General features: G+C 41.4%; 1 protein-coding gene across 2 annotated transcripts; it reads left to right on the top strand.

Moving 5' to 3' along the window:
* Positions 1 to 5748: 5748 nt before the first annotated feature.
* Positions 5749 to 21488, top strand: PTHLH (parathyroid hormone like hormone). 2 transcript variants are annotated; one of them, XM_025402556.1, is made up of 7 exons: positions 5749 to 6298; positions 6452 to 6716; positions 7234 to 7333; positions 8962 to 9204; positions 9714 to 9836; positions 15781 to 16203; positions 21007 to 21488. In XM_025402556.1, the coding sequence occupies exons 5-7, from the start codon at positions 9736 to 9738 to the stop codon at positions 21014 to 21016; spliced, it is 534 nt and encodes a 177-aa protein (XP_025258341.1). In that variant the 5' UTR covers positions 5749 to 6298; positions 6452 to 6716; positions 7234 to 7333; positions 8962 to 9204; positions 9714 to 9735; the 3' UTR covers positions 21017 to 21488. The 2 variants fall into 2 exon arrangements, with proteins under 2 accessions (XP_025258341.1, XP_025258342.1); XM_025402557.1 differs by lacking the exons at positions 5749 to 6298; positions 6452 to 6716; positions 7234 to 7333 and having other exon boundaries at positions 9182 to 9545.
* Positions 21489 to 24059: the final 2571 nt, after the last annotated feature.

Below are 24059 nucleotides of genomic sequence, written 5' to 3'. Positions count from 1 at the left end.
GATGGGACAAGAAAATTTTTGCATGTAAGGTTTGAGTGGAAAATAATGATTTTTAAGTAGTTTGCTATGTGTCTGGTGGGGTAGGGTGTTCTACGGTTTTTAGTTTTCCCAGTTTGACCTAGGAGTAATGACTCTCCCAGCCGAACATAATCCATCTTTAGATAATAGTGACTGTTTATATATTTAGGATGTGTCAACGTCCTCAAAGCTGGGAAGTATCAAGGCCTAATATAATATTTGGCTTTCATGATCTGGGTGTGCGACAAGAGGACCAACAGTCTTGTTAGCTAAAATCAGCCCAAGGTATTAGAGTCTGGACATGAACTTGGCCTGCCCATGCCAGAGGGAATACAAGTACCTTCTTTCAGGCTCCGAATGAAATCATTAATTATGTCAGCAGTTCCAGCGATAGACCTGGAGACACTTTGCACTACTTAGCAAACAAGCTACCTTCTCAACTGTTTAGAAGTCTGGGGAAGATCTTAAAAATCTGTATTCACTGTACTTACACAGCCCTTTCCTTGCAAATCCTCAAACTTTCCTTGATCCTGTGTCTCTCTGGTTTTACCACACCGGGATTGGAATGAGATGAGGGAAATAATGTGGTTGTGATGGCCAGACTGTGTATTATAGATCTAAAAGTACACCCTGGTGCACCTCGACAATGAAACTCTTTTTAAGACGTGGGCTTTTTGGAACCCTATCAACCACACTGGAGTTCCTGCTCCATTTAAGGCCATCATAGGTCTTTTAAAGAGTAATTTAACTGTTAGAGACATGTACATTTTTGCCTATTAAGAACAGCTTTACAAAGAATGTGACCTGTGTTTACAGGACAAAAACCTTTTTTTATCCTTTCCACAAAAAGCGGCTTCCTTTTTTTAACCATTAAAAGCACCTTGGCAATTCTCTGTGTAATTAACAGCTTAGCAGGATGGAAAGTAAAAGAGCAAAGTGCAACAGAATTGTGCTAAGGTCAGTTGAAATTTTTTTAAGCATTAAGTACTCCCACATAATAATCGATCTCAATATATCATGATGCAGCAAGAGTCCACGTTCATTCCCTCTGCTCCCTTATTTATCCGTCTCTGGGAAGAGAAGCACGAATGAAGTGAGAAGAGAAATAGCTTCAGGAGAGCTCATAAAACCATGCATTCAGCACAGGAAGACATTTTTGAGGCTGAAAGGGACCCGGGATGCCCCCCAAATCTACCATGGCTATTTTTTTTTAATATGCCTTAGCAAAGTTTTCCAGCAACAGATCAAAAAGCTTATATATGGATTTTGGAAAAGATGTCTAAAGTAATTAAAAATATACTTTCATCTCTCAAAAGTGGGGAGAACTGCAATTCAATTTGATTTCACAGATCTCTTCCGAAGACCTGCTCTGGGCTCACAGCAGTGTTGGGCCCATTGGGAAAGAGATCAGAACGCAACAAGAGACTAATGAGGTGCTTATTTGTTTGTTTGGGTTTTAGCTCATGATCAGTTTTACCAATTGGATGCTTTCCTTTTAAAAGCAAGCCGGGAGGGGGGGGGGGGCGGGAAGGTCTAGCAGCTTTAACAGAGCTACTAGTAAAATGCTTTCTCCCTAACAAATGTGATGAATTTAATGGATCAAATAATGAGATCTTTAAAATCTAATAAGAAGCTGTTGGATAAAACTTTCTTAAAAAAAAAAAAGGAAACTGAAGAAAATTAGATTGAACTTTAAAGGGAAAACTTTCAATCATTATCACTATGGGAGACAGGAAAGTGTGAAGCCACAGAGAGGGTAAAAACAAAACAAAAAAGGACCCTAAGTTGTACAAGCAGATAAAGTATAAGAGAATGAAATCTATTAATATTATTGTATATATTTTTATTTCATAGAAAGGAGGTCTAAGACAGGCACAGGAGAAGGCCAGTTACCAAAGAGTTACAGAACAAAACTAAACTTCCACATTTCAAAATAATCATAATAATAAAATATTATGATGATAGTTTATTTCTTACTTTTCAAAAACTGGGTACACATTCAAATCTTATTTCCTTAATTTTTGTAAATAGAGAGAAGGAGAGTAAAATACATTATATCAATTTTATTGACTTGGGAAAACATTTAGAAGAATTTATAGAAATATTTCATTTTCCCTACTGACGATTCTTATAGTTAGACCCAGAAGCTGAGAGAGGACAAAAAGCTATTAAAAATTATTGAATCATAACACTTTCTATTGAATATCAAATATTCTAAAAGTTATTTGTAAGTATGCCCACACACACCTTTTTTGCTAATTTGCCACACCACAATTAGAAAGAAGGTTAAAAGCAGCAATCTGATATCTTGTACAGAAATAAGTAAAAGCTTCTCTTATGTATTGGATGTTAATTAAATATATTCCCATAAATAAAGGCGTGTAATACAAATGAGTTATAAATGTTTATAATATTTTGCAGTCTTGTATTATTTGAGGTAATTCGTTATTCAGCTGAAGATGAGATCTCTAATTGAGTTAAGTAAGGAGAAAATTGCCAGGATAAAGTAAGAGACAAAAAAGTAAAATGTGGTGATAATTTAAAAGGCAAAGCATCCTTTGCCTTAAACATGTATAGAAGCTTACCTTTGTATATGTTTTTTCATAAGAATATGTCACAAGAACTGGGCAAAACTGTGCCCACAAGGAAACTCCCATAGCAATTTGTTTTCTGCTTTGCTAGGAGTGGCGATCAGACACACTGCTCAGGACAATGGTGATTAATGAAGAAGTCGCCCCAACTGAACAATATGCCACAAAGGGCTTCACCACCCCTAGAGAAGGAATTGCCCAATTTTCCTGAGATACTGGACAATCTCGTGACAGCAGTTTCCCCACTCAATAAAAGCAGATGTTGGGGACATCCCACATGGTGCAAATGCAGCCTTCAGCTGGTGGATGCTTTTAACAAACAGAAGCCTAACAAGATCATTAACTTGCTTCTCTCTCTTTAGAGAACAGAACCTTAGCAAAGGAAAGGGAGGGAGGCTACTAAAATGGATGGACTTTTCTTAAAGCATGAGAAACTTTGCCTGAGTGGGCAAAGACACGTTCAGGAAGGAACTAAAAGGAAACCCACAATTTGGAGTCGGGAGGTTTTTCCGTCTATCTCTGGAATTCGGCCTCTGTGCAAGAGCGCGTCCTGGAGTTGTGCAAACGGACACGTCCAGCCTCGTGTCGGGCGCACACTGGCTGGGTTGCTGGCACGCTCGGTCTCCGGGGCGTTGCGGCCCCTGGGGTAGCGGGGGTCTGTGCCTGGCCAGGACGGCCAGAGCACGCACGTCAACGAGCCTTAACCACCATGGACAGCTCACTGGCTTTCCCCAGCCAGCTCCGCGCAATTTACAAACTCCATAGGAGCCACCAGCTAGGTTGATTTTTATGCCCTGGGGAGATGCCATGTGTTCCACGGTCCACGGTCTACACCCCCACCCCCAGCACCGCGATCGCCAACTGTAACCACTGAGCAGTTATATATAGACAGAGCGGGCTTCGGGGATTAATAATCTTCTCCTTGCCCTCAATTCCGTCCTTTAAGGTGCCACCGGATTCCAGGAATCAGACGGAGAGAGTTGGCAGACAGAACTTCGTTCCACGTTCCTTCATATCCTCTCCTCTCCCTCCCCGCACCTCACCCGGCCTTGGCTTTGCAGATCGTGTTAAGTGAAATAAAACAGACGGGTCCCAGGGCTCCTGCAGCGCCGAGCTTTACGGGCGCAGGGGAGGCGCGCTGGGAGAGAGCGAGTCGGGGCTCCGGGAGGAAGGGAGTCGCCCCTCCACACCCCGATGCGGCCTGGGCAGGGGCAGGCCGGGGAGAGGGTACGTCTGCCTCACCCTTCTCTCCCCGCGCCCCCACGGGGAAGTCAGCGTCACCGTCTGCCTAGGGCTTATCTCATGTTTGAGTCATAAATTGACCTGGAGGGAGAGGGAAGGGGAGGGAGAGTCCTGCTCGGAGGAAGTTCGCGCGCTCCCTCCGACCCTGTCCTTGGGTCTCGTGGTTCCCGAATCTTTCCCTCACCCTCAGCCAGATGCGGGGCTCTCCCGGGAGGAGGGGGGGGCGCAGAACCGGAGACTCCGAGTATACTCGGGTTAGAAACCAAGCACTCAAACCGGCGGGACAGGGCGAGGCAGAACGCAAAGGCCTCAATAATAGCGCTCCCGGCAAGAAGGATTCTGTGCGGCAGTCCGGAGTCCAGACTCAGGGACGCAAGCCCGAGGAGAACCTAGGGAAAATAGTAGCTAGATCCGCTCACGGGCTCCGAGACCCCCGAAGTTCCCATGGAGCCTAAGATCCCCAGGAGCCAAGCCTGCCCAGTCCCTGCGGATCAGCTTCGTAATGGGCGACCCAAGTCTACGCAGGCGGTGGGGATGAGGACGCTGGGTGGGAGGAGGGGAGGGGAGGCTGAAAAAGATGATCCCATTGCCCTAAGGCCTCTTCCAAGACCCTGGAGCCCTGCCCTAAGAAACTCAGGCCTCCTCTTGCTGTAGTGGGAGCGCAAACACCAGGGCAGGAGACTCCGGAGAAAGAGCGCATAACTCAACGTTTGCTCTCCTGAAGCCTTATTTCTGACAAAAATTACAGAAAAGGTAGGCAGGGTCCAAAGACACCGTAATGACCAGCTCAAAGCCAAATAGACAGGACATCCAGTGTGGGTGTCTGGATAGGTATCCTTCCTGCCCGAGAGTTGAGACATCTCAGTCCCGGTGCTGCCCTGGGAAGGGACTTTGAGCTGGCCAGCGTGGCACGGGCAGAGAATGGTGTTCGGGAGGTAAAATGCTTCCGAGGGCAGCACCTTTTAGGCAGCCCCGGCTCAAAATTTAAGAAAGGACCATTCGCTTCATGTGGGGAACTGGACTGCCGCCAGGAGAGTCCTGTGACACCACCGGAGTTTGGCTTCAGGTTGAGAGGTTGTCGCCTGAGCCAGGTGGAGCTTGGAACTCTCTCTGTGGTCTCGCACAAGTCCAGAGCTGCCTACTTTCAGGAGCCAAAAACTTGGCCAGCCAAGGGCAGGCAACTGGCTGGCTGGCACCAGTCCAGGAGATCAGGACTCGCACACTGCACATTCATATTCTTTCTTTCTTTCTCTCTCTCTCTCTCTCACACACACACTCACACACACACACACACACACAACCTTCAGACTCTTCAGATATGTTTCAATTGTCAGGGGTTTGCGAGGTGCTCAAGTGCTTGAACTTGAAGAACCAGTTCTCAGGGACCCTAAAGACCTTTCCTAAAGACCTTCTCATCTCACATTGGTTTGGGCTCCTCCCAGGAAACTGCCTCCTCTCAGGGCCTCCTGCTCCAGTTTGGGGGAAGCAGAACATTGCTCAGGAAGTAGGGAAGGGTGAGGAAAGGTGTGAGGCCCACTTTTCCCATGGGAGGATCCCATCAGCCTGATGTATATCTATACACTCCTCCCTGAGGCAGTTCCTCCAGATGTTAGCAGCCCGCCCTGTTCCTGGAGAAGTCTTATCCTCACCTAACTACAAAAAGATTTAATAAAGAAACACACCCTTTCCTATTGTTACTTGGGGTTTGAAGGCATTACATTGTTTTTTCTTTTTTGCTACCTTGAGGTCAGCTGGCAACAGCCTCCTCTCAAGTCTTGGTCCAGGCAAGTGATGAGAGCCACATTCTAATGGAATCCAGTGAGAACATTACTTGAGCTGATTATGCAACTTCTCTTTGTAAACATGGAAAAACGTTTGGAGAAGAGAAGGGATGAGTTTAGTTGTTTGGTTTCAGGGGATTTTAGAGATATAGCTTGGAGCTACAGATTGGTAAATGTTAAATCTGGATGCTTATTGGTAATAAGAAAATTCCCAAGCTCAGGCGCACTGTTTAAAGTGCTAAAGATTCATATTTGATTTGTCATGTATATCTGTTTGCTGTTTGGGTTAAGGAGGAAAGAAGAAAAAAGGATTAAGAAGCTAAGCATAAATGCTGGTTTATTTTTTTCTAAGCTTTATGACAGGAAATATCCCTGGAGATATACATTAACTGGGTATTCAACTGAATTTAAGAGTAATACATTTAAACTTTTTAAAACCTCTTTTAAAATTGGATATACTGTAATAAACTGCCACTGGGGATGGAAGCATGGTGCTCACGGGCTAGGCATTTGTGTAGGTGTAGATCTTACAATGCTAAACATGGAAATACTTCACATTAGAGGCAGGCCTTCCCATTTGCTAAGGTGCATTTACATGACAGCAAAGCCTAAGCAAACATTTAGCTTCTATGGGCACTTGTTCTATCTCTAAGCCTTAGAAAAAAGGTGTGTGTGTGGGGCAGGGTGGGGGGGGTAGGTAGAGGGTGCTCCTCCTGTGTCTCATTTGCAGTCATGCATTCTCTACATTATTATGATGGAGATTACTCAGTTATGTTAGGAGCTAGATTATGATGTCAGAAAATATCCTTTCCAAAACAGGCAGAAAGTCAGGATCCTGGGTATATATTGAGGAGAATTTCTACTGAAAGTAATAAACAGGGCAGCTTGGAAGAGGTACCTGCTTTCTAATAATTGCCTTTAGTGGGAACAGAAGTCTCCTTACAAGAAGATTTTAATTCATTTTAAGGCTTAATTTTATGTTTTTTTTTTTAAGAACAAAAAAAATATTTCTGGAAAAGACTGCTGAGAAGATTTCCCTCTTTCAGCCAGAAGAGCAGAGAGAAGACTGTAAATCAAGGAAAAGGTGAAGTAATAAATTAGGAGGGAACTTTGGTATTCTGAGTATATAAAGACTATTTATTTTTCCTGTGTCTATATTTTCTCTTTTTGTGGAGGAGAGGAAATTCTAAAAATATTTGATAGATGTTTTGCCATTAACACCAGAAAAGTGTGTGGGGAAAAAGAAAGGAGGGAAGGAGTTGGGGGTTAATTTTGTTTAATTAGTAGAAAAAGCAACATAAATCAAAGCAGTCTATTGATGCCAGTCCTTAATTTATAATGTTCTGAAAGTAAAGTGAATTTATTTACAACATAAGTGATTTGATCATTTCAATCTGATTTTTGTTTTAACCTTCTGTTGGGAGAAGGGTTGACTTTTTAGAGCCTGGACAGTTTGAAACTTGGCTAGGTACTTTGGACTTTTTATTGTGGAAGCAAATATTATCATTTCAATGTTAAACAACTTGCAAGTATTAAATGGCTCATTTGTGATTTACCTTTTTTTTTTTTTTTTTTTTTTTTTTTTTTTTTTTTTTTTACAGATTTCCCTCTTCATGTAATTTCCCTAACGATTACATTAGGGCTCCTGCATCTTTTTGGAAGGATTCTTTTTATAAATCAGAAAGTGCTCGAGGTTCAAAGGTTGACATTTCTGAGTGCTGATACTTTGTCCTTTCATACTATCCAAAAAGGTCTAACATTTAGAAATCCTTACACATTCAAGGGAAGTTGTGGAAATTCCCAGAGAGTGTGTGTGTGTGCGTGTGTGTTTTGTTTTTTTCTTTGTTAGTGAGAGGAAGTCAAGTTTTTTAAGGTATGGGGTTTACAGTAATCAACTGAGGAAGACAGGAGTTTCTAAGAAAAGATGCCCCCCACCCAACCTAAGCAGCAAACTTTAACTGCTAGCTAGCTGCAGCCACCCAGTGGGGAGCCCCGATGAGCGAGGGTCTCGGTGAGAGGCCACTGTTTCTCCCACCCTGGGTAAAATATGTGGAGCAGCACCCGGAAGGCCAGGCTTGATAAAGGCCACACTCCTTGAATCATCTCAAGTCTCTAAATCACACTAGCCTTCTAGAAACTAATGAACCCTACCAGCGGGATTGCCTAGAAGACAAATATCCCTTGAATGGTTCCCAGTCACTCGCGCTCTTTTCACAAAGTTAGAGGAGCCCTGGGGCGGGTATCCACTCCCGCTGCAATCCTTTCCTAGATGATACTACCCAGTCATTGCGAGCAGTCTTTCTTCCCCGCCCATTAGCTTTGGAAAGAACCTCTGCTTTCCCGTCGCTTCTCCCAAGCAGAGCAGCACACAACCATAGTTCCGCTGCGTCTGTCCGCTGGCTGCAGTGACTCGGATACAATCTTCCTAGAATCTGTAATCAGGCACTTTTGAGGGGGAGGGGACAACCGGGTAAGGTATCAGAGAAAGGATGGGTTAGACTCCTGACCAGGGGGAAAAAGGGCCGTGTGCGTGCCCCAGGAGTGTCGGTGCCCCTCTGCAATTCAAAAGGGGGATCTCTCCTGTGCGCGGGTTTTTTTGGACCGGCTCCAGATGTCTACCAGCAGTTCTGAAACAGCAAAAAGTGCAATTTAGATCTGAAGTCTGGAACCGTTTTTGCTCTTCTAAGCAAAAGATCTCCCCCTCTCTAGCCGATGCTCCCCACTCAGTTCATCCCGGGAATGAGCCAGGGAAGAAGGTTCTCATCCATCGCCCCGAGCTGCCAGGCGAGCTTCGGGCTCCTTAAATTCACAGGCCAACAGCCCGCGTCCTCTCCGCGCAGGCTCCCGGGCGCCCGTGGTCCCCGGCCCCGCTCGTTGGCCTCCTCCTCGTCGGTCTGCCCCTGGTGGTCTTGGCGCCCGCTAGTCCAGCCCGGCGCGCCGGGAACCGCCAGCTGCCCGGGGCCGTCCGCACGCTCTCGGGGATCTCGGCTCCGGGATCCCGCGCGCGGGCAGCAGCCGGCCGGGCCTGTAGGGAGCAAGCGGATCCGCCCACGCCCCCGGCCCGGGGATGGCGCGACAGGGCCCAGGCTCCGGGGTGGGGCTCGGTAGAGCTCCGGACAGCTCCGGGGGCGGCAGCGCGGGAGGGGGGAGCTCCGCCGCTCGCCGTTCATTCCCTGCTCGGGGCTCCCCTCCACTCGCTCGGGCCGCGCGGGGCCCGCTCGGGCCGCCCGTCGCCGCCCCCGCCCCCCGCGCGCCAGCCCGCGCCCTCGCTCGCCCCGCGCGCGTTCCTAGGGCGCCACCTCTTTGCGACTCTCTCACTTCTCCGGCAGGTTTGCCTCGGAGCGTGTGAACATTCCTCCGCTCGGCTTTCAACTCGCCTCCAACCTGCGCCGCCCGACCGGCATGTCTCCGCTCCCGTGAAGCGGGGCTGCCGCCGCCCTGCCGCTCCGGCTGCCGCTAACGACCCGCCCTCGCCGCCACCTGGCCCTCCTGATCGACGACACACGCTCTTGAAACTTGTTCTCAGGGTGTGTGGAATCAACTTTCCGGAAGCAACCAGCCCACCAGAGGAGGTAGACAGACAGCTATGTATATATATGTGGGTTTCGCTACAAGTGGCTCTGGAACCAAAGGTCCTGGTTCTCAAAGAAGCTGACTTCAGAGGGGGAAACTTTCTTCTTTTAGGAGGCGGTTAGCCCTGTTCCACGAACCCAGGAGAACTGCTGGCCAGATTAATTAGACATTGCTATGGGAGACGTGTAAACACATTACTTATCATTGATGCATATATAAAACCATTTCATTTTCGCTATTTCAGAGGAAGCGCCTCTGATTTGTTTCTTTTTTCCCTTTTTGCTCTTTCTGGCTGTGTGGTTTGGAGAAAGCACAGTTGGAGTAGCCGGTTGCTAAATAAGTAAGTGCTGAGAGGCTCCAGATAATTTTTTTTTTTTCCTTTTCAACTTGGGAGATGCCCTGGATGTTGAAGAGGCTTTTTGAGACCGGGCTAAAAAGGGGAAGCGGAGTAGTGCGGGGAGATGAAGAGTCCAGACTGACACTCGGGTCCCTCTCCCTTCTGTTGCAGGTCCCGAGCGCGAGCGGAGACGATGCAGCGGAGACTGGTTCAGCAGTGGAGCGTCGCGGTGTTCCTGCTGAGCTACGCGGTGCCCTCCTGCGGGCGCTCGGTGGAGGGGCTCAGCCGCCGCCTGTAAGTGCCCCATCCTCCCCAAGGCGCCGGGTTGGGGAGGCCAGGGGGAGGGGCTGCCAAGCTGGGACGCTGCCGAGGGCTTGCAGCGGTCACCGATGCTCCTCGCCCGGGTTAGGGAGAGGGACCATCCCGGATACCTGCCAGGGCCTGAGTCCGGGTCCTCAAACCCGGCGGGAGAACTGGTTGATCTTCAAGGGGAGACAGGCAAGAGACAGATTTTATGTGTGTTTCCATAAGAGGGAGCGTTTCACAGAATCTCTTCTAGGAAAGATCCTCTGCCTCTAGTGAGAGAAAAAAAAAAAGGTGGGGGGTAGTTGTTACTGTCAGGACCCAGGAAGCTTCTGAAACTCCGAGGAAGCTGAGCGGTCCTGGGGACGTATGGTCTGCGCGCTTGTATACGTACTGAATGTGGGTGGCGGTTTGCGTGTGAAAAAGCAAAAGCCGTACATCTAATTTTATTATGAATGACATAATTTTAAGCATATAAAATAGGACCATATTACATAATGAAAGCATATTATATAATAAAGTAGTAACAACTTTGCAGTGGCAAGACTCCAATGTTAGTATTGATACAGTTCAGGAACGCTAGAGTGCTTGGTTCCAAAATGAATTTTAGGTGTGGAAACTTTTTTTTTCTTCGAGTTATTGCTAACAGTTCTTTAATTCGGAGTCAAATATTTGCATTGTAGACTGAAAACTTGTATTTTGGCATTCTCACTTGGTGATTCTTTTAATGATAACTTCGACTTTGAAATAATCATACATCCAAGCACACCAGAGAAATATCACTATGTCGTGTGACTGAAAACTTGGAAGAGTGATAGAGTAACATGATCTTAATAATCTGTTGGACCTAGCAGTTCACTAATGTGTGTAACACCATATTTGGGTGATCTTTAAACTGCAGACTCAGTGTTCAGAATGGGAAGATTATAAAGTTCGAGAACTGAGAAGAAGAGTTTGACTCTGGAGAAGGAATTAAGGCAAATTTTTACACTAACAATAAAAAGAGCAGCATCTAATACTTACAGTCAGGTTTATGGTGCCTCCTTGTAAATTCCCGAGGGTGTACAAAAAGGCAACTGTTTTATACATGCTCGTGGTCTATTATTATTAGAGAAGAAAATCCTTAAATGAAAATACTTGAGACATGTCTGAACCTTGGCATCAAAATGAAAATCTATTATGAATCTCCTAAGGCAAATTGTGTAGAACATTATACCGAAGATAAAGCTGCATTGTATTCTTCAGATCAACTTTTTACCGATGTATTTCTGAAAATTGTCTTCAGACTTTTTGCTCACTTTGAGACTTGTGTTAAATTCTATAATTTAAAATTCATATATAAATAGAAATGACTGAATTTTTAAAAGCATACTTAAATACTATATTTATTTGGTTAAGAAATACTACCTTGGAACAGAGCCAATTTTTTCTTTAACGTTGCTTAAGAATACCTGTTTTCTCTTTTGAGAAACAGCAAATGAGCCATGATTATGTATACAACTATGGCATAAAAATACCGCTAAGTTGTCCTAAAGGCTATTTTTAACTCTTTCTTTGTTGCACCTTACAAAACACACATCAGAAACCATTTAGCAGCCAGTGACTGTTATAGTTTTGTTTGTGGGTGAAATACAATATTGTAGTTAAACACTCACACTCAGCAGATGGTTATAAAACTACCACAAAACATTCTCATAGTTAATGGGTAATAGATCATCACATTACAGGCATGGTTTTTCATGGAGGCTGAAATCATCAGTAGATGAAGATGTTTCATCAAATTATTATAGCCAAATGGAGTTTTTAAAAACAAGTCATTATTTTTGTCTTGCTGCCAAGTAACAGTAAATTTTGTGTGCTAGACAAAACATAAGTCTGCCATCATGCTAAATCAAGCTAGTTTCTGGAAAGAAATTTTAACATATAATCAAACCATATTACTCCCCAGTTTTCACACCAAGTATTAGGGAAACTGCTTTAGAAGTATAGATTTTTTTTAACTAGATGCTAACTTTTAAGGGAGAGGAAATTACTATAACAATAAGACTTCCTAAACCATGCAAAGGAGGCAGTTACAAATTGTGAGTCTTTTGAACCTGTTAATCCCAAAGATTTTAATTAATGGAGCTGGAGCATGATCAAGTTGGATATTGGAAAGTGAGGCCTATGGATGTTCTTGTGCAGATGAACAAGGCTTTTGGCAGGTGGCTGACTTTATGTTTAAGTTAGAGAGGGAACTCCAGCAGATTCAGAAACCTAAAACATCATTGGCTGATTTGCTTGGGAGCCAGACTGGGTCTATTCCACTTAATGAAAAGCATAACTTTCTGCTGAGTCATTTGGGTTGGAAGGACCTTCTGGTGAGTCATCTTAACTCTAACACCCTAACCCTGTCTCTTGCATGTACCACAGAACTTTTCTTCTCAAACACAGAGTCCGTCCTTAGAAGCCTAGCATCAGTACAAGCATACTGCTTCTTCCTATGCTGGAAAGGGAATTTCCATCACTGTTTTTATGCCCTCTGTTCCTTGATAGTTCCTTAGAAATTTAAGCTTCTTCCCTAAAAACTCCCTTGAAGTGATTTTATAAAAAAAAAAAAAAAGAGAAGAACTGTGTTTCAGCCGAATTTAGAGTTATCTGTGATAAGGATTTCCCCCAAATTTTGCAATTTTTTTTTACAATAATCAAAGGAGAACATGATGCACAACATACCTGTTTTTCCATTTTGGAGCTTAGGAATGTATATGTCAGGTGAACCATCATGCTACGTAATGTTTACAGACAAATTGAGTAAAAGACTATTATTAAGGCCATATTTACAACCTAAATATTTTAGAGTTACCTAAATTGAAAACCACCTTAATTTGAATTTAATACTCACTACCTCTATATATCTAGTTTGTACTGATGCCATTATATTCCCGATCCTCTAATGCAACTGCCTAGTGAGAGATTCATTCTTCACAATACTTCAATTGCAGAAGTTTTTGAAATACTAAGTAAAGTGTCTAACAACATTTCCGATTTAGCATTTAAGCAAACTTGTGTTTTCTAAAATACTAACAGTTTCCCCCAAAAGGCAGATGAAAAGCTTTGTCCCTCATAAGCAATGTACTATTTTAAATTGAACAAAATTGTACCATATTGTAGGCTTTTTATAAAATAGAAGGATAGAATGATCGCTGCATTTCCCAAGAGAACTATCCTGGGAAAATGCAGCTTGAGTTAGGAAGGCACTGTGACTCACAGTTGACAGGCTGGCCAAGATGACAAGCACATATGCCCATGAGAAGGGGCATGAGCAATGGTGGCTTAATTAGAATAGACCAACCATTAAAAGTTTTGGCCTCAAGTTAAGCTAAAATGGGCTACACTTTATCCATTTGGAGAGCAATACAGAAGAGGAGGGCTTCTGCCAGGAACAGAGAAAAGAAATAAAAGTCCCCAAAACTGTAAATTATCAGCAGTTAAGAACTTGTTTTTAATGTGACATTTTGCTAAAAGATACTTATTAAACTGCAGTGCTTATGAAATATGTCCTATTATTTTAAAAATGTTATTAAAGGATATAAATACCTCGTACCAAAGCCTCAAACTTGTAGATTCTTAAAAGTTTCCAGAATACTAACTATTGCCACAGAGTAAGTGAATTTTAATCTAGTCACATGTGGCACCTTCTAAAAGAAAGAGAGACTCCTTCATGCCTCATTTAAACCAGGCTCCTGTTACATTTCTTTCCATTAAGTCATGTCTTTTTTGAATGAGCTACATGGCTTCAAGTCAGTCCACACACTAAAATACTAGAAGGTAGCTGACATTCTTGCTAGAAGGGCCAGAGAAATGATGACTGTATTTTCATCTCTTACTCTCTTCTTCGACTCACTCATCCAGTGATAATCCAAACTCTTGTAGTTCCTAATTTTGATGAAGAAAATGAACTTTTGGGGCAATAGGCTTGATCTTCAAGGAAACTGATAAATTTCTGTCCAATCTGCCCATTATTGTGGTGGCTTGTTACTCTATGCCCCACGCATATACCCTGTACTCTCCTTACCGTGTTCCCTAGCACAGGAACAGGCTGGGACTGCAGCTTCAGCTTCCGCTCTGACAGGAGAAAGGGTTGAGGAAATTGAAAAAGCAATCTTGGCTTTAGAATCAGAAGACCTAGTTTTTGGAGCCCTGGCTCTGCCAGTTCTCACTGTGTAGACTAGGGCAAGTCATCTAACCTCTCTGGACCACACTTTCCCCGTGAATACAATGAATTACAATGGCAGTAACAATGCGATTTATTATTTTCATATTTCTCTGAGGAGTTAAAGACATTGCACCAACAAAGGCAACAAAGGACCCAGACACCATTGTTTCAGGGAAGTAAGAGTACATGGGATGTAGCCCTGGGAAACACTTTCAGATGGTTTTGAGGATGGGCCAGTTTGGAGGACTATTCCAGTGGTAGAAATTGGAGTTAATGCAGAGTTGAAGCACGCATGACATGACTGATTAATGGATGCAGTCCTTAAATACGGTTAATAATGACCCGGCGCCATGGCTCATGCCTGTAATCCCAGCACTTTGGGAGGCTGAGGTGGGCGGATCACAAGGTCAGGAGATCGAGACCATCCTAACACGGTGAAACCCCGTCTCTACTAAAAATACAAAAAAATTAACCAGGCATGGTGGCGGGCACCTGTAGTCCCAGCTACTCAGGAGGCTGAGGCAGTAGAATGGCGTGAACCCGGGAGGTGGAGCTTGCAGTGAGCTAAGATCACACCACTGCACTCTAGCCTGGGTGACAGAGCGAGACTCCGTCTCAAAAAAAAAAAAAAAAGTTAATTATATACACAAAATAATAAAAGAATACATGATGGACATTTAAGCAAGAGTCTGGGTGTTATCTAAAAGGATTGATAGAGAATTAGTTTATTCTTTTTCACGATATTTTCATTAGAGCATCATTTAAATAGAAAAATCCTTTATATTTTTTCCTAGAGAATTTTAAGACAAAGAGAGCAAGTAGAAAAGTGAACTTTTCAACTAAGTAGTAAGGATCATACTCTCTGAAGTTCTAAATTAAAAGAAAAAAAAGAACATGAAGCACAGAAGAAATAGAATGAGCTCATTTAAGCACACAAATAAACCCATTTTAAGAAGACCACCCATTACTTTACAGAAAAATACACATACTCTCTCTCTCTCTCTCTCTCTCTCTCTCTCTCTGACGATTGACCTTCAAATATATGTTCTTGGTAGCCAGTAGTCTAAAATGTTAAAGTTCAGTCTGTGAATCAGATGGTTTCCTAGACAGGCTTCACTGCTCACTTCTTCTTCAGCCTTTGTTTGCTTTTACTCTTATGGCTTGCTGTTCTTTGAGATTCAATATTATTATTTTCTTAATGGGGCGCGCGTGTGTGTGTGAGACAGAGAGAGAGAGAGAGAGAGAGAGAGAGAGAAACAAAGAGAGAATACTCAGGTAAAAGCAGCAGCTGCCTTTTATTTCCCAGGCTGGGACTTCTAGATTTATTTTCTCAGCAGAACTCTGAAAAATGTGAAGAGATACTCTATTTCTATTAGTGGTTTCTATTTCTGATCATAACTGAATCACAGTGTTTTAAATTGGGAAGGCAGTATAGAAATCACTGTCTCTGACCCCCTCCTTTTAGACATTTGAAGCCCATGAGGCCCAAGAATGTTCATGATCCCACCAAGGTCACAACCTAGTGAGTGGCAGAACTGGGACCGGGAGCTGGAGTCTTTCAACTGCCAGCTCTTTCCTTCCCACAGGTTACCCTTCCCTGCGCAATGAGCTTGCTACCCATCCAGCTTGTGTCTTGCGGTGGACCAGCTAGAAAACTAAAGAGATCTACTCATGTCTTTGTTGTCTCTATCAACGAGTAAAATGTTACTGTTTTCTTCCCTCTACTATTTCCTTTCAAAGCAAAAGAGCTGTGTCTGAACATCAGCTCCTCCATGACAAGGGGAAGTCCATCCAAGATTTACGGCGACGATTCTTCCTTCACCATCTGATCGCAGAAATCCACACAGCTGAAATCAGAGCTACCTCGGAGGTGTCCCCTAACTCCAAGCCCTCTCCCAACACAAAGAACCACTCCGTGCGGTTCGGGTCTGATGATGAGGGCAGATACCTAACTCAGGAAACCAACAAGGTGGAGACGTACAAAGAGCAGCCGCTCAAGACACCCGGGAAGAAAAAGAAAGGCAAGCCCGGGAAACGCAAGGAGCAGGAAAAGAAAAAACGGCGAACTCGCTCTGCCTGGTTAGACTCTGGAGTGACTGGGAGTGGGCTAGAAGGGGACCACCTGTCTGACACCTCCACAACGTCGCTGGAGCTCGATTCACGGTAACAGGCTTCTCTGGCCCGTAGCCTCAGCGGGGTGCTCTCAGCTGGGTTTTGGAGCCTCCCTTCTGCCTTGGCTTGTACAAACCTAGAATTTTCTCCCTTTCTGTATCTCTATCAATTGTGCAGCAACTGATAGAGAATAAGTCAGAATATTGTCTGCCTTAAAGCAGTACCCCCTACCACACACACCCCTGTCCTCCAGCACCATAGAGAGGCTTTAGAGCCCATTCCACCATCACCCAACATCAATCCTTTACCACTCTACCAAGTAATTTCATATTCAAGCTTCAGAAGCTAGTGACCATCTTCATAATTTGCTGGAGAAGTGTGTTTCTTCCCCTTACTCTCACACTTTGACAAACTTTCTTTAGTGTTTTTCATTTCTTAGGTTCTTTCACTTCAAGGGAGAATACAGAAGCATATTATCTACAAACACTGCAGAACAGCATCATGTCATAAACGATTCTGAGCCATTCACACTTTTTATTTAATTAAATGTATTTAATTAAATCTCAAATTTATTTTAATGTAAAGAACTTAAATTATGTTTTAAACACCTGCTTTAAATTTGTTTAATTAAATTTAACTCTGGTTTCTACCAGCTCATAAAAAAAATAAATGGTTTCTGAATGTTTAAGTATTAACTTACAAGGATATAGGTTTTTCTCATGTATCTCTTTGTCCATCGGCAAGATGAAATAATTTTTCTAGGGTAATGCCATAGGAAAAATAAAACTTCACATTTATGTGGCTTGTTTATCCTTAGCTCACAGATCCAGGTAATAATGACACTCGTAGAGTTTGGGATCAAATAACTTAGGGCCAAGTCTTGGGTCTAAATTTATTGAAGTTCACAACCTAGGGCAAGTTACTCTGCCCTTCTAAGACTCACTTACATCTTCTGTGAAATGAAGATAGTAACTGTACCAACCTCATAGAGTTTGGTGTCGACTAAATGAGATTATATGTGGATTAAATGTCTGTCATATAGTAAACACTCAATAAATTGCAACATATTATTTTGGTGTTTTTAGAACTAGTTCTGATTGTACCATCTACCTATCTATCATCTATCTATTTCTATCTATCTATCTATCTGTCTATACATCTATCTATATCTACCTCTCTATATATCTATCTATCTGTCTGGGGGGTATGTTTCTATGAGGCAAAAAGTGGGGCAAATATTAATCTCATTTTATAAAATAGAAAGCCAAGGCATTCCATGGCTAAAAGACCTGAGTAGTCCTTAGAATTGAAATAGGAAGCCCCAGAGCTAGATTTATCTCCCTATTTTCTGACACTTAGACCAGTGCTATGTTCACCCTGCTTCTTCATCCATGCATTTCCATTGAATGGATTTTTTTTTTTCTTTTCATTTTTCAGTACAGCACTTCTGTGGGGTTTGAAAAAAAAAAAAAGGAAAACAACAGAAGAACACATCATATGCAACTAATGATCTCATTATTTAAAGACTCCCCTGTTACTTCTTTAGTCATTTCCTTTGACTCTGCTACAGACAGGATTATAGGATGATGTTTCAAAGAGGAGCTTGAACCTATTCACCATTATTTCTCTCTTTAAGCTGGCAAACCCGTCATTAAATAGCACATAAAATAACAATCATATGGGATAAGTAGTACAGCTTCAGTAATCAATGGGCAATGACACTAGAAAAATCTTTAGCACAGTGAATAACCTATCCTGCAAACATCTAATGGATCTCTACAGGGTAACAAACCCTATAAATTCTGGTTTACTGCACATATTTAGTGTATTTGAAGATAGGATCCTAACTGTATATGTTTATAACTAATGCAAGGACCCTACTTTATTGCCAAAACCTATTTCCTATTTTTATCCATTATATATATACATATATAAACATGTCATATATATAAAAACATATATGTCATATAGTAAACAATAAATTGCAGCATATTATTTTGGTGTTTTTAGACCTAGTTCTGATTGTACCATCTACCTATCTATCATCTATCTATTTATATCTATCTATCTATCTAGGGGGGTGTGTTTCTATGAGGCAAAAAGTGTATATATATATATGTAAGTTATAAAAACAGGTATAAATAACTTTTGATGGATTTTATTCATGTCAAATTTGCAATGTTCTTTAAGTATCTGGAAAATTGATGAAAATTAACACTCATCAATTCTTATGGCTGGAACTACCCCTAAGTTAAAGTAGGTCTACTGAAAATTAGGCAGTGGCCTAATCAAATCCAGACCTAGGGCTGAAAGAAACGGGAGGTTTCTGCTTTTCCTTTCTCTTCCCTGTTTGTGAGGGACATTCATGGAAAGAACTGTTTGGCAGCCAAATGTTGGCACTCTCCCAACATAATCCAACAGAGGTTCAGGGAAGAGTGAGGAAGTTTAGGAGTGTATTGATGAGAATGTATGGGGCCATGCAAATTTTGTAATCCAAATAAAATCTTTTCAGAATACCTATTTTAAAGTTTTATAAGTGACAAGTCTTTTATTAACATCCCCTCCTTAGTCTTTTTGCATTATTACATGATGAACCAAGAGGTCTGATGAGATGGCAAGCATGCACTTGACTATAATACATACAATATTTTGAAAAATAATACAGTACCTTTTTTTTTTTTTTTTTTTTTTTTTTGAGACGGAGTCTTGCTTTGTTGCCCAGGCTAGAGTGCAATGGTGCACTCGGCTCACTGCAACCTCTGCCTCCTGGGTTCAAGAGATTCTCCTGCCTCAACTTCCTGAGTAGCTGGAATTGCAGGTGCCCACCACCATGCTTGGCTAATTTTTGTATTTTTAGTAGAGATGGGTTTTCACCATGTTGGCCAGGCTGGTCTTGAACTCTTGACCTCAGGTGATTCACCTGCCCCAAAGTGCTGGGATTACAGGTATGAGCCACCACACCTGGCCAATAATACAGCCTTCTTTTAGAAAAAAACTACTGAGGTAAAATTGTCTATTTTTCTCTCACATGAACCATTCAGTGGAAAATATATAGCTTTAAATTGAGGGGATTATATTTTAGAATTTTCAATGTTGCAAATGTGATATCCAGATACAGTGGGACTCATTTGTTATAAATCATATCATTTTGTCTTGGAAAATACTGATTTGGAAAAATATTAGAAGTCCATAGTAAAAAGAGCTAGGAATGTAGAATGCTGTCATATGCACACACATATAGTAAACATACACATATACTTTTAAGTCATGTTAGATGTTTTACTTGTGTATTCCAATACATGCCTTTGTTAAAGGAGAAATCAAAAGAAAGGAGAATGAGCAAACATCTGGGCAGGGCGAGATACATAGAAGATTTTTCCTTGGTCCTTTAACTTATTTCTTTTTCTTTCTTTCTGAGGAAATAGTTGTTCAAAATCCTCTTCCTTCCCTCTTTGTTTGTGTTATTCTTAATCCCAATTCACAAAATACCATTTAATACAAATACATTTAAAAATCAGTAGAGTATGCAGATTATTGAGTTTCGAGGTCATCTTTTTGGCTTTATTCATTTCATCTATCCACATCCATTCACCAATTAAAATTTTAATCTTAAACTCTTCTTTTCATTGTTTGCAGTTGGGAGTGATTTTAACATTCCCACCAAAACCATTGGTGAAGAAGTCAATAACCTGACATTAAAACACTCTAAATGCTCAATTTGCTTTTTCTGTAAGCGGCACAGAAAACTCCAAAATTGTTAAAAATATACTGTTTTATAGGTCTTACATCCATATATGTCTGCCATGTAAAAACTCTGCCACAATTCTGGCTGTTAATTCAATGTCATAGCAAATCAAATTCCATTCTATAGTTGTTTTCTTGGGAACAAATACATATACCACACAAAGAGAAGAGAAAGGGAGAGAGAAAAGCAGCGAAAATTCCACTAACCCATCTTAAAATATTGTCACTACAGTATTTAGATAGATTAGAAAAGGTGTCAGCTCCAAGTAGTAGCTTTGGAATAATAAAACAGACATGGTAATAGGAAATACTGCTATTTTATACTTTTAAATTAATTTATTCTTAATTATTCCCTCATTTACAGTAGACTTTCCCAATGCTAATAGAAAATCCATTCAAAAACCAACAGAGTGAGAGACAAATGATTCTACTTTAGTTTTGGCTTTGGAAACTATTATAAAATCCAATAATAGTTTCATTCATTAGTGTTTAAAGACAGCTAAAGAAATGCCAAACATCCTATCATCGACTAAGATGGATATCATTATATCATCAACTCTATTTAAACTACACATCCTTCAATTGTTACCAAAGTCCCACACTTCCACTATCCTCACCACTGCCCACTATGCTGTGAGAGATTGGCCAAATGAGCTCCTGAACAAAATAAACAAGCTTTGGATTGCCTAATTCAGGTGTCACTGGAAGAATAACTCCCAAGTGAATTGTATTTGATAATGGATGGTCCAACCTAACCTCATTTCCAAGTTCTCAAATTTGTCCCTTCTCTTCCCAAACTTGCCAGCTGGCAATCTTAGAAAATTTTTCCACAGTCTCCTTTTTTCTGATAGCATGATTGGAAATAAAGGCCCTTTTCCTTTCCGCACACATGGACTAAGTTGGGTTGAAGACCCTGCCTGTAACAGAGGTTATGGAGATCCAGGTGGATCCCGCAGGTACCTCTTGTAGGAGATATTTACAAGAAGTTCCCTGAATCTCTTTCCATTGTGATTTTGTGTTCCTTAGCTTATATCCTTTATATTTTATGTTTTCATGTGTAAAGAAAGCTAACCTGTTTTCTCCTTTTCTTTCTCTTCTTTCTTTTTGCAGGAGGCATTGAAATTTTCAGCAGAGACCTTCCAAGGACATATTGCAGGATGCTGTAATAGTGAACATATGGAAAGTATTAGAAATATTTATTGTCTGTAAATACTGTAAATGCATTGGAATAAAACTGTCTCCCCCATTGCTCTATGAAACTGCACATTGGTCATTGTGAATATTTTTTTTGCCAAGGCTAATCCAATTATTGTTATCACATTTACCATAATTTATTTTGTCAATTGATGTATTTATTTTGTAAATGTATCTTGGTGCTGCTGAATTTCTATATTTTTTGTAACATAATGCACTTTAGATATACATATCAAGTATGTTGATAAATGACACAATAAAGTGTCTCTATTTTGTGGTTGATTTTAATGAATGCCTAAATATAATTATCCAAATTGATTTTCCTCTGTGCATGTAAAAATAGCAGTATTTTAAATTTGTAAAGAATGTCTAATAAAATATAATCTAATTACATCATGACTCGAGTGAATTCTATCCTTTAAGATTTTTAATAGAAGGAACGTATGTTTTTTAAAAAAGCGTTTTGAATATAATCTTGAACATAATTTGTTTATGTGGGTACACATTCCAACAATTCTACATTAGCTTTTAGTTAAAAACAACTTAAAATGTATTTTGTCCAATATTTCAGTTCAAGTCAACAGCATGGCTGAACTATCTAGATGTCATTTTATAAAGTACATTCAATTTGAAGTTCAGACAGGAGTGGGCAAAAAAGAAGCAGAAAGAAATCAGGAGAAAGGATTAAAGACATTAAGTCCAGAAAGTTGGCCAGAGCTGGAAAAAAGGGAAGGAGGCCGATCAGAGACTATAAGGTCATGGGTAATTTTAACCAATGTAGAGTGTAATTTAAGGGATTTTGCTCTTACTAGTAACAACAATATTAAACATAAAAGAGCTACTTGAGAATACCACCTATTAAGGTTCCTAACAGAAAGGAGAAAGACTCAAGTTTGGGAAATAAGTAACTGCTCAAAAAGCTCTCAAAGGTGAGCATTGCTTTCCTGTAGTATCACAGTTCCTGGAATTCTAGTTCCAAACAGCTTGGTTGTGATGTCATGTGGAATCTCTTTTGTATTTTTTATTTTTAACTTTTAAGTTCAGGTGTACATGTGCAGGTTTGTGACAGAAGTAAACACATGTCATGCAGGTTGTACCAATTATTTCATCACCCAGGTATTAAGCCTAGTATCCGTTAGTTATTTTTCCTAATCCTCTCCCTCCTCTCACCCTCCCCTCCACTATCCAATATTGTTCCCCTCTATGTGTCCATGTGTTCTCATCATTTAGCTCCCACTTATAAGTGAGAACATGTGGTATTTGGTTTTCTGTTCCTTGTTAGTTTGCTAAGGATAATGGCCTCAGCTCCATCCAAGTCCCAGCAAAGGACATAATCTCATTCTTTTTCATGGCTGCATAGTATTTCATGGTGCATATGTACCACATTTTCTTTATCCCGTCTATCATTGATGGGCATTTAGGCTGATTCTGTGTCTTTGCTACGGTCAATAGTGCTGCAGTGAACATATGCGTGCATGTGTCTTTATAATAGAACAATTTGTATTCCTTTGGGTATATACCCAGTAATGGGATTGCTGGGTCGAGTGGTATTTCAGTCTTCAGGTCTTTGAGGAACTGCCACACTGTCTTCCACAGTGGGTGATCTAATTTACACTCCCACCAACAGTGTATAAATGTTCCTTTTTCTCCGCAACCTCACCAGCATCTGTTATTTTTTGACTTTTGAATATCCTCCTAGTGGTTCCTCCCATTATGTTCAGATGAAAACATGAACACGTTTCCTTCTACAGATCTGTTTTCTTTGCTGCCTGCAGCTTAGTGAAAAACAGAACAAAAAAACCTACGAATCAAGCAAGCACATATTGAAGAAGTAGTCTATTAATGCCCATATCCTGTTAGATGTCTATTGGATGTTTGGGGGGTACATAAGAAGTAAATTGCCTTTATGAGCCTTTTACTCCAGTGGGTAGATTGTTGCATATGTATACATGAAACAACTAAATGCTGAAATGATCCAAAATCCTATGGATGGCTAGAAAAGGGGAAAAAACACATAAGGAGAGATTAGTATGAACTAGGTGTGAGTAGAATTATGTTTCTGGGAGTACTGTTCTATTGAATTTTTTTTTTTTTTGAGACAGAGTCTCGCTCTGTCGCCCAGGCTGGAGTGCAGTGGCCGGATCTCAGCTCACTGTAAGCTCCGCCTCCCAGGTTTACACCATTCTCCTGCCTCAGCCTCCTGAGTAGCTGGGACTACAGGCGCCTGCCACCTCGCCCGGCTGGTTTTTTGTATTTTTTAGTAGAGACGGGGTTTCACCGGGTTAGCCAGGATGGTCTCGATCTCCTGACCTCGTGATCCGCCCGTCTTGGCCTCCCAAAGTGCTAGGATTACAGGCTTGAGCCACCGCACCCGGCCTGTTCTATTGAATTTATACTTTCACTTAGATCCCATAGTCTTCAAAATAGAACTGATTTGGCTATTTTTTAAAAAAAGAGTTTAAACCTACATTAGTAGGCAAATAAGGAAACTTGTGCTTAGCTTCACTTAAAAATTTGTTGGAAGTGGTTTTACAACTAAGCAATCTTTAGAAGTTTAAGGCCAATGCACTAAGCCTGAATAAAGCAAGAAGTTTGCGGTGCCTTAAAAACAGACATAGCCACATTTTGCAAAACTCCATGAAGCAGTTTTGAAACTCTACATCTTAAGTGACATTGCACCAAATCCTTATAAGTTGTTCACATGAAAAATAAGTTTTTCTAATACTAACTTGGTAAATACTTAGTTATCAAGGCAAGAAAGCATCAGAGTCACCTTTAAGTGTATACCATCTTTAAGTTTTGCTTCACAAGTAGCCTGTTCGTGAAAAGGAAAGGAGGAAGAGGGAACTTGGAGATTTATAGTTATCAATTATTACCAAAGCATTATTAATGCCATTGTTGCCCTTAGTCATACCCTGGGTCCTCTGGCAGTGTTAAAGAGTAAAATCATAGGATAAGGGATGGAGTTG

This window comes from Theropithecus gelada, chromosome 11, assembly GCF_003255815.1.
Source record: "Theropithecus gelada isolate Dixy chromosome 11, Tgel_1.0, whole genome shotgun sequence".
Classification (NCBI taxonomy): Eukaryota; Metazoa; Chordata; class Mammalia; order Primates; family Cercopithecidae; genus Theropithecus; species Theropithecus gelada.
The sequence above is the reverse complement of the archived record's forward strand: the minus strand, read 5'-3'. Positions and strand labels throughout refer to the sequence as shown.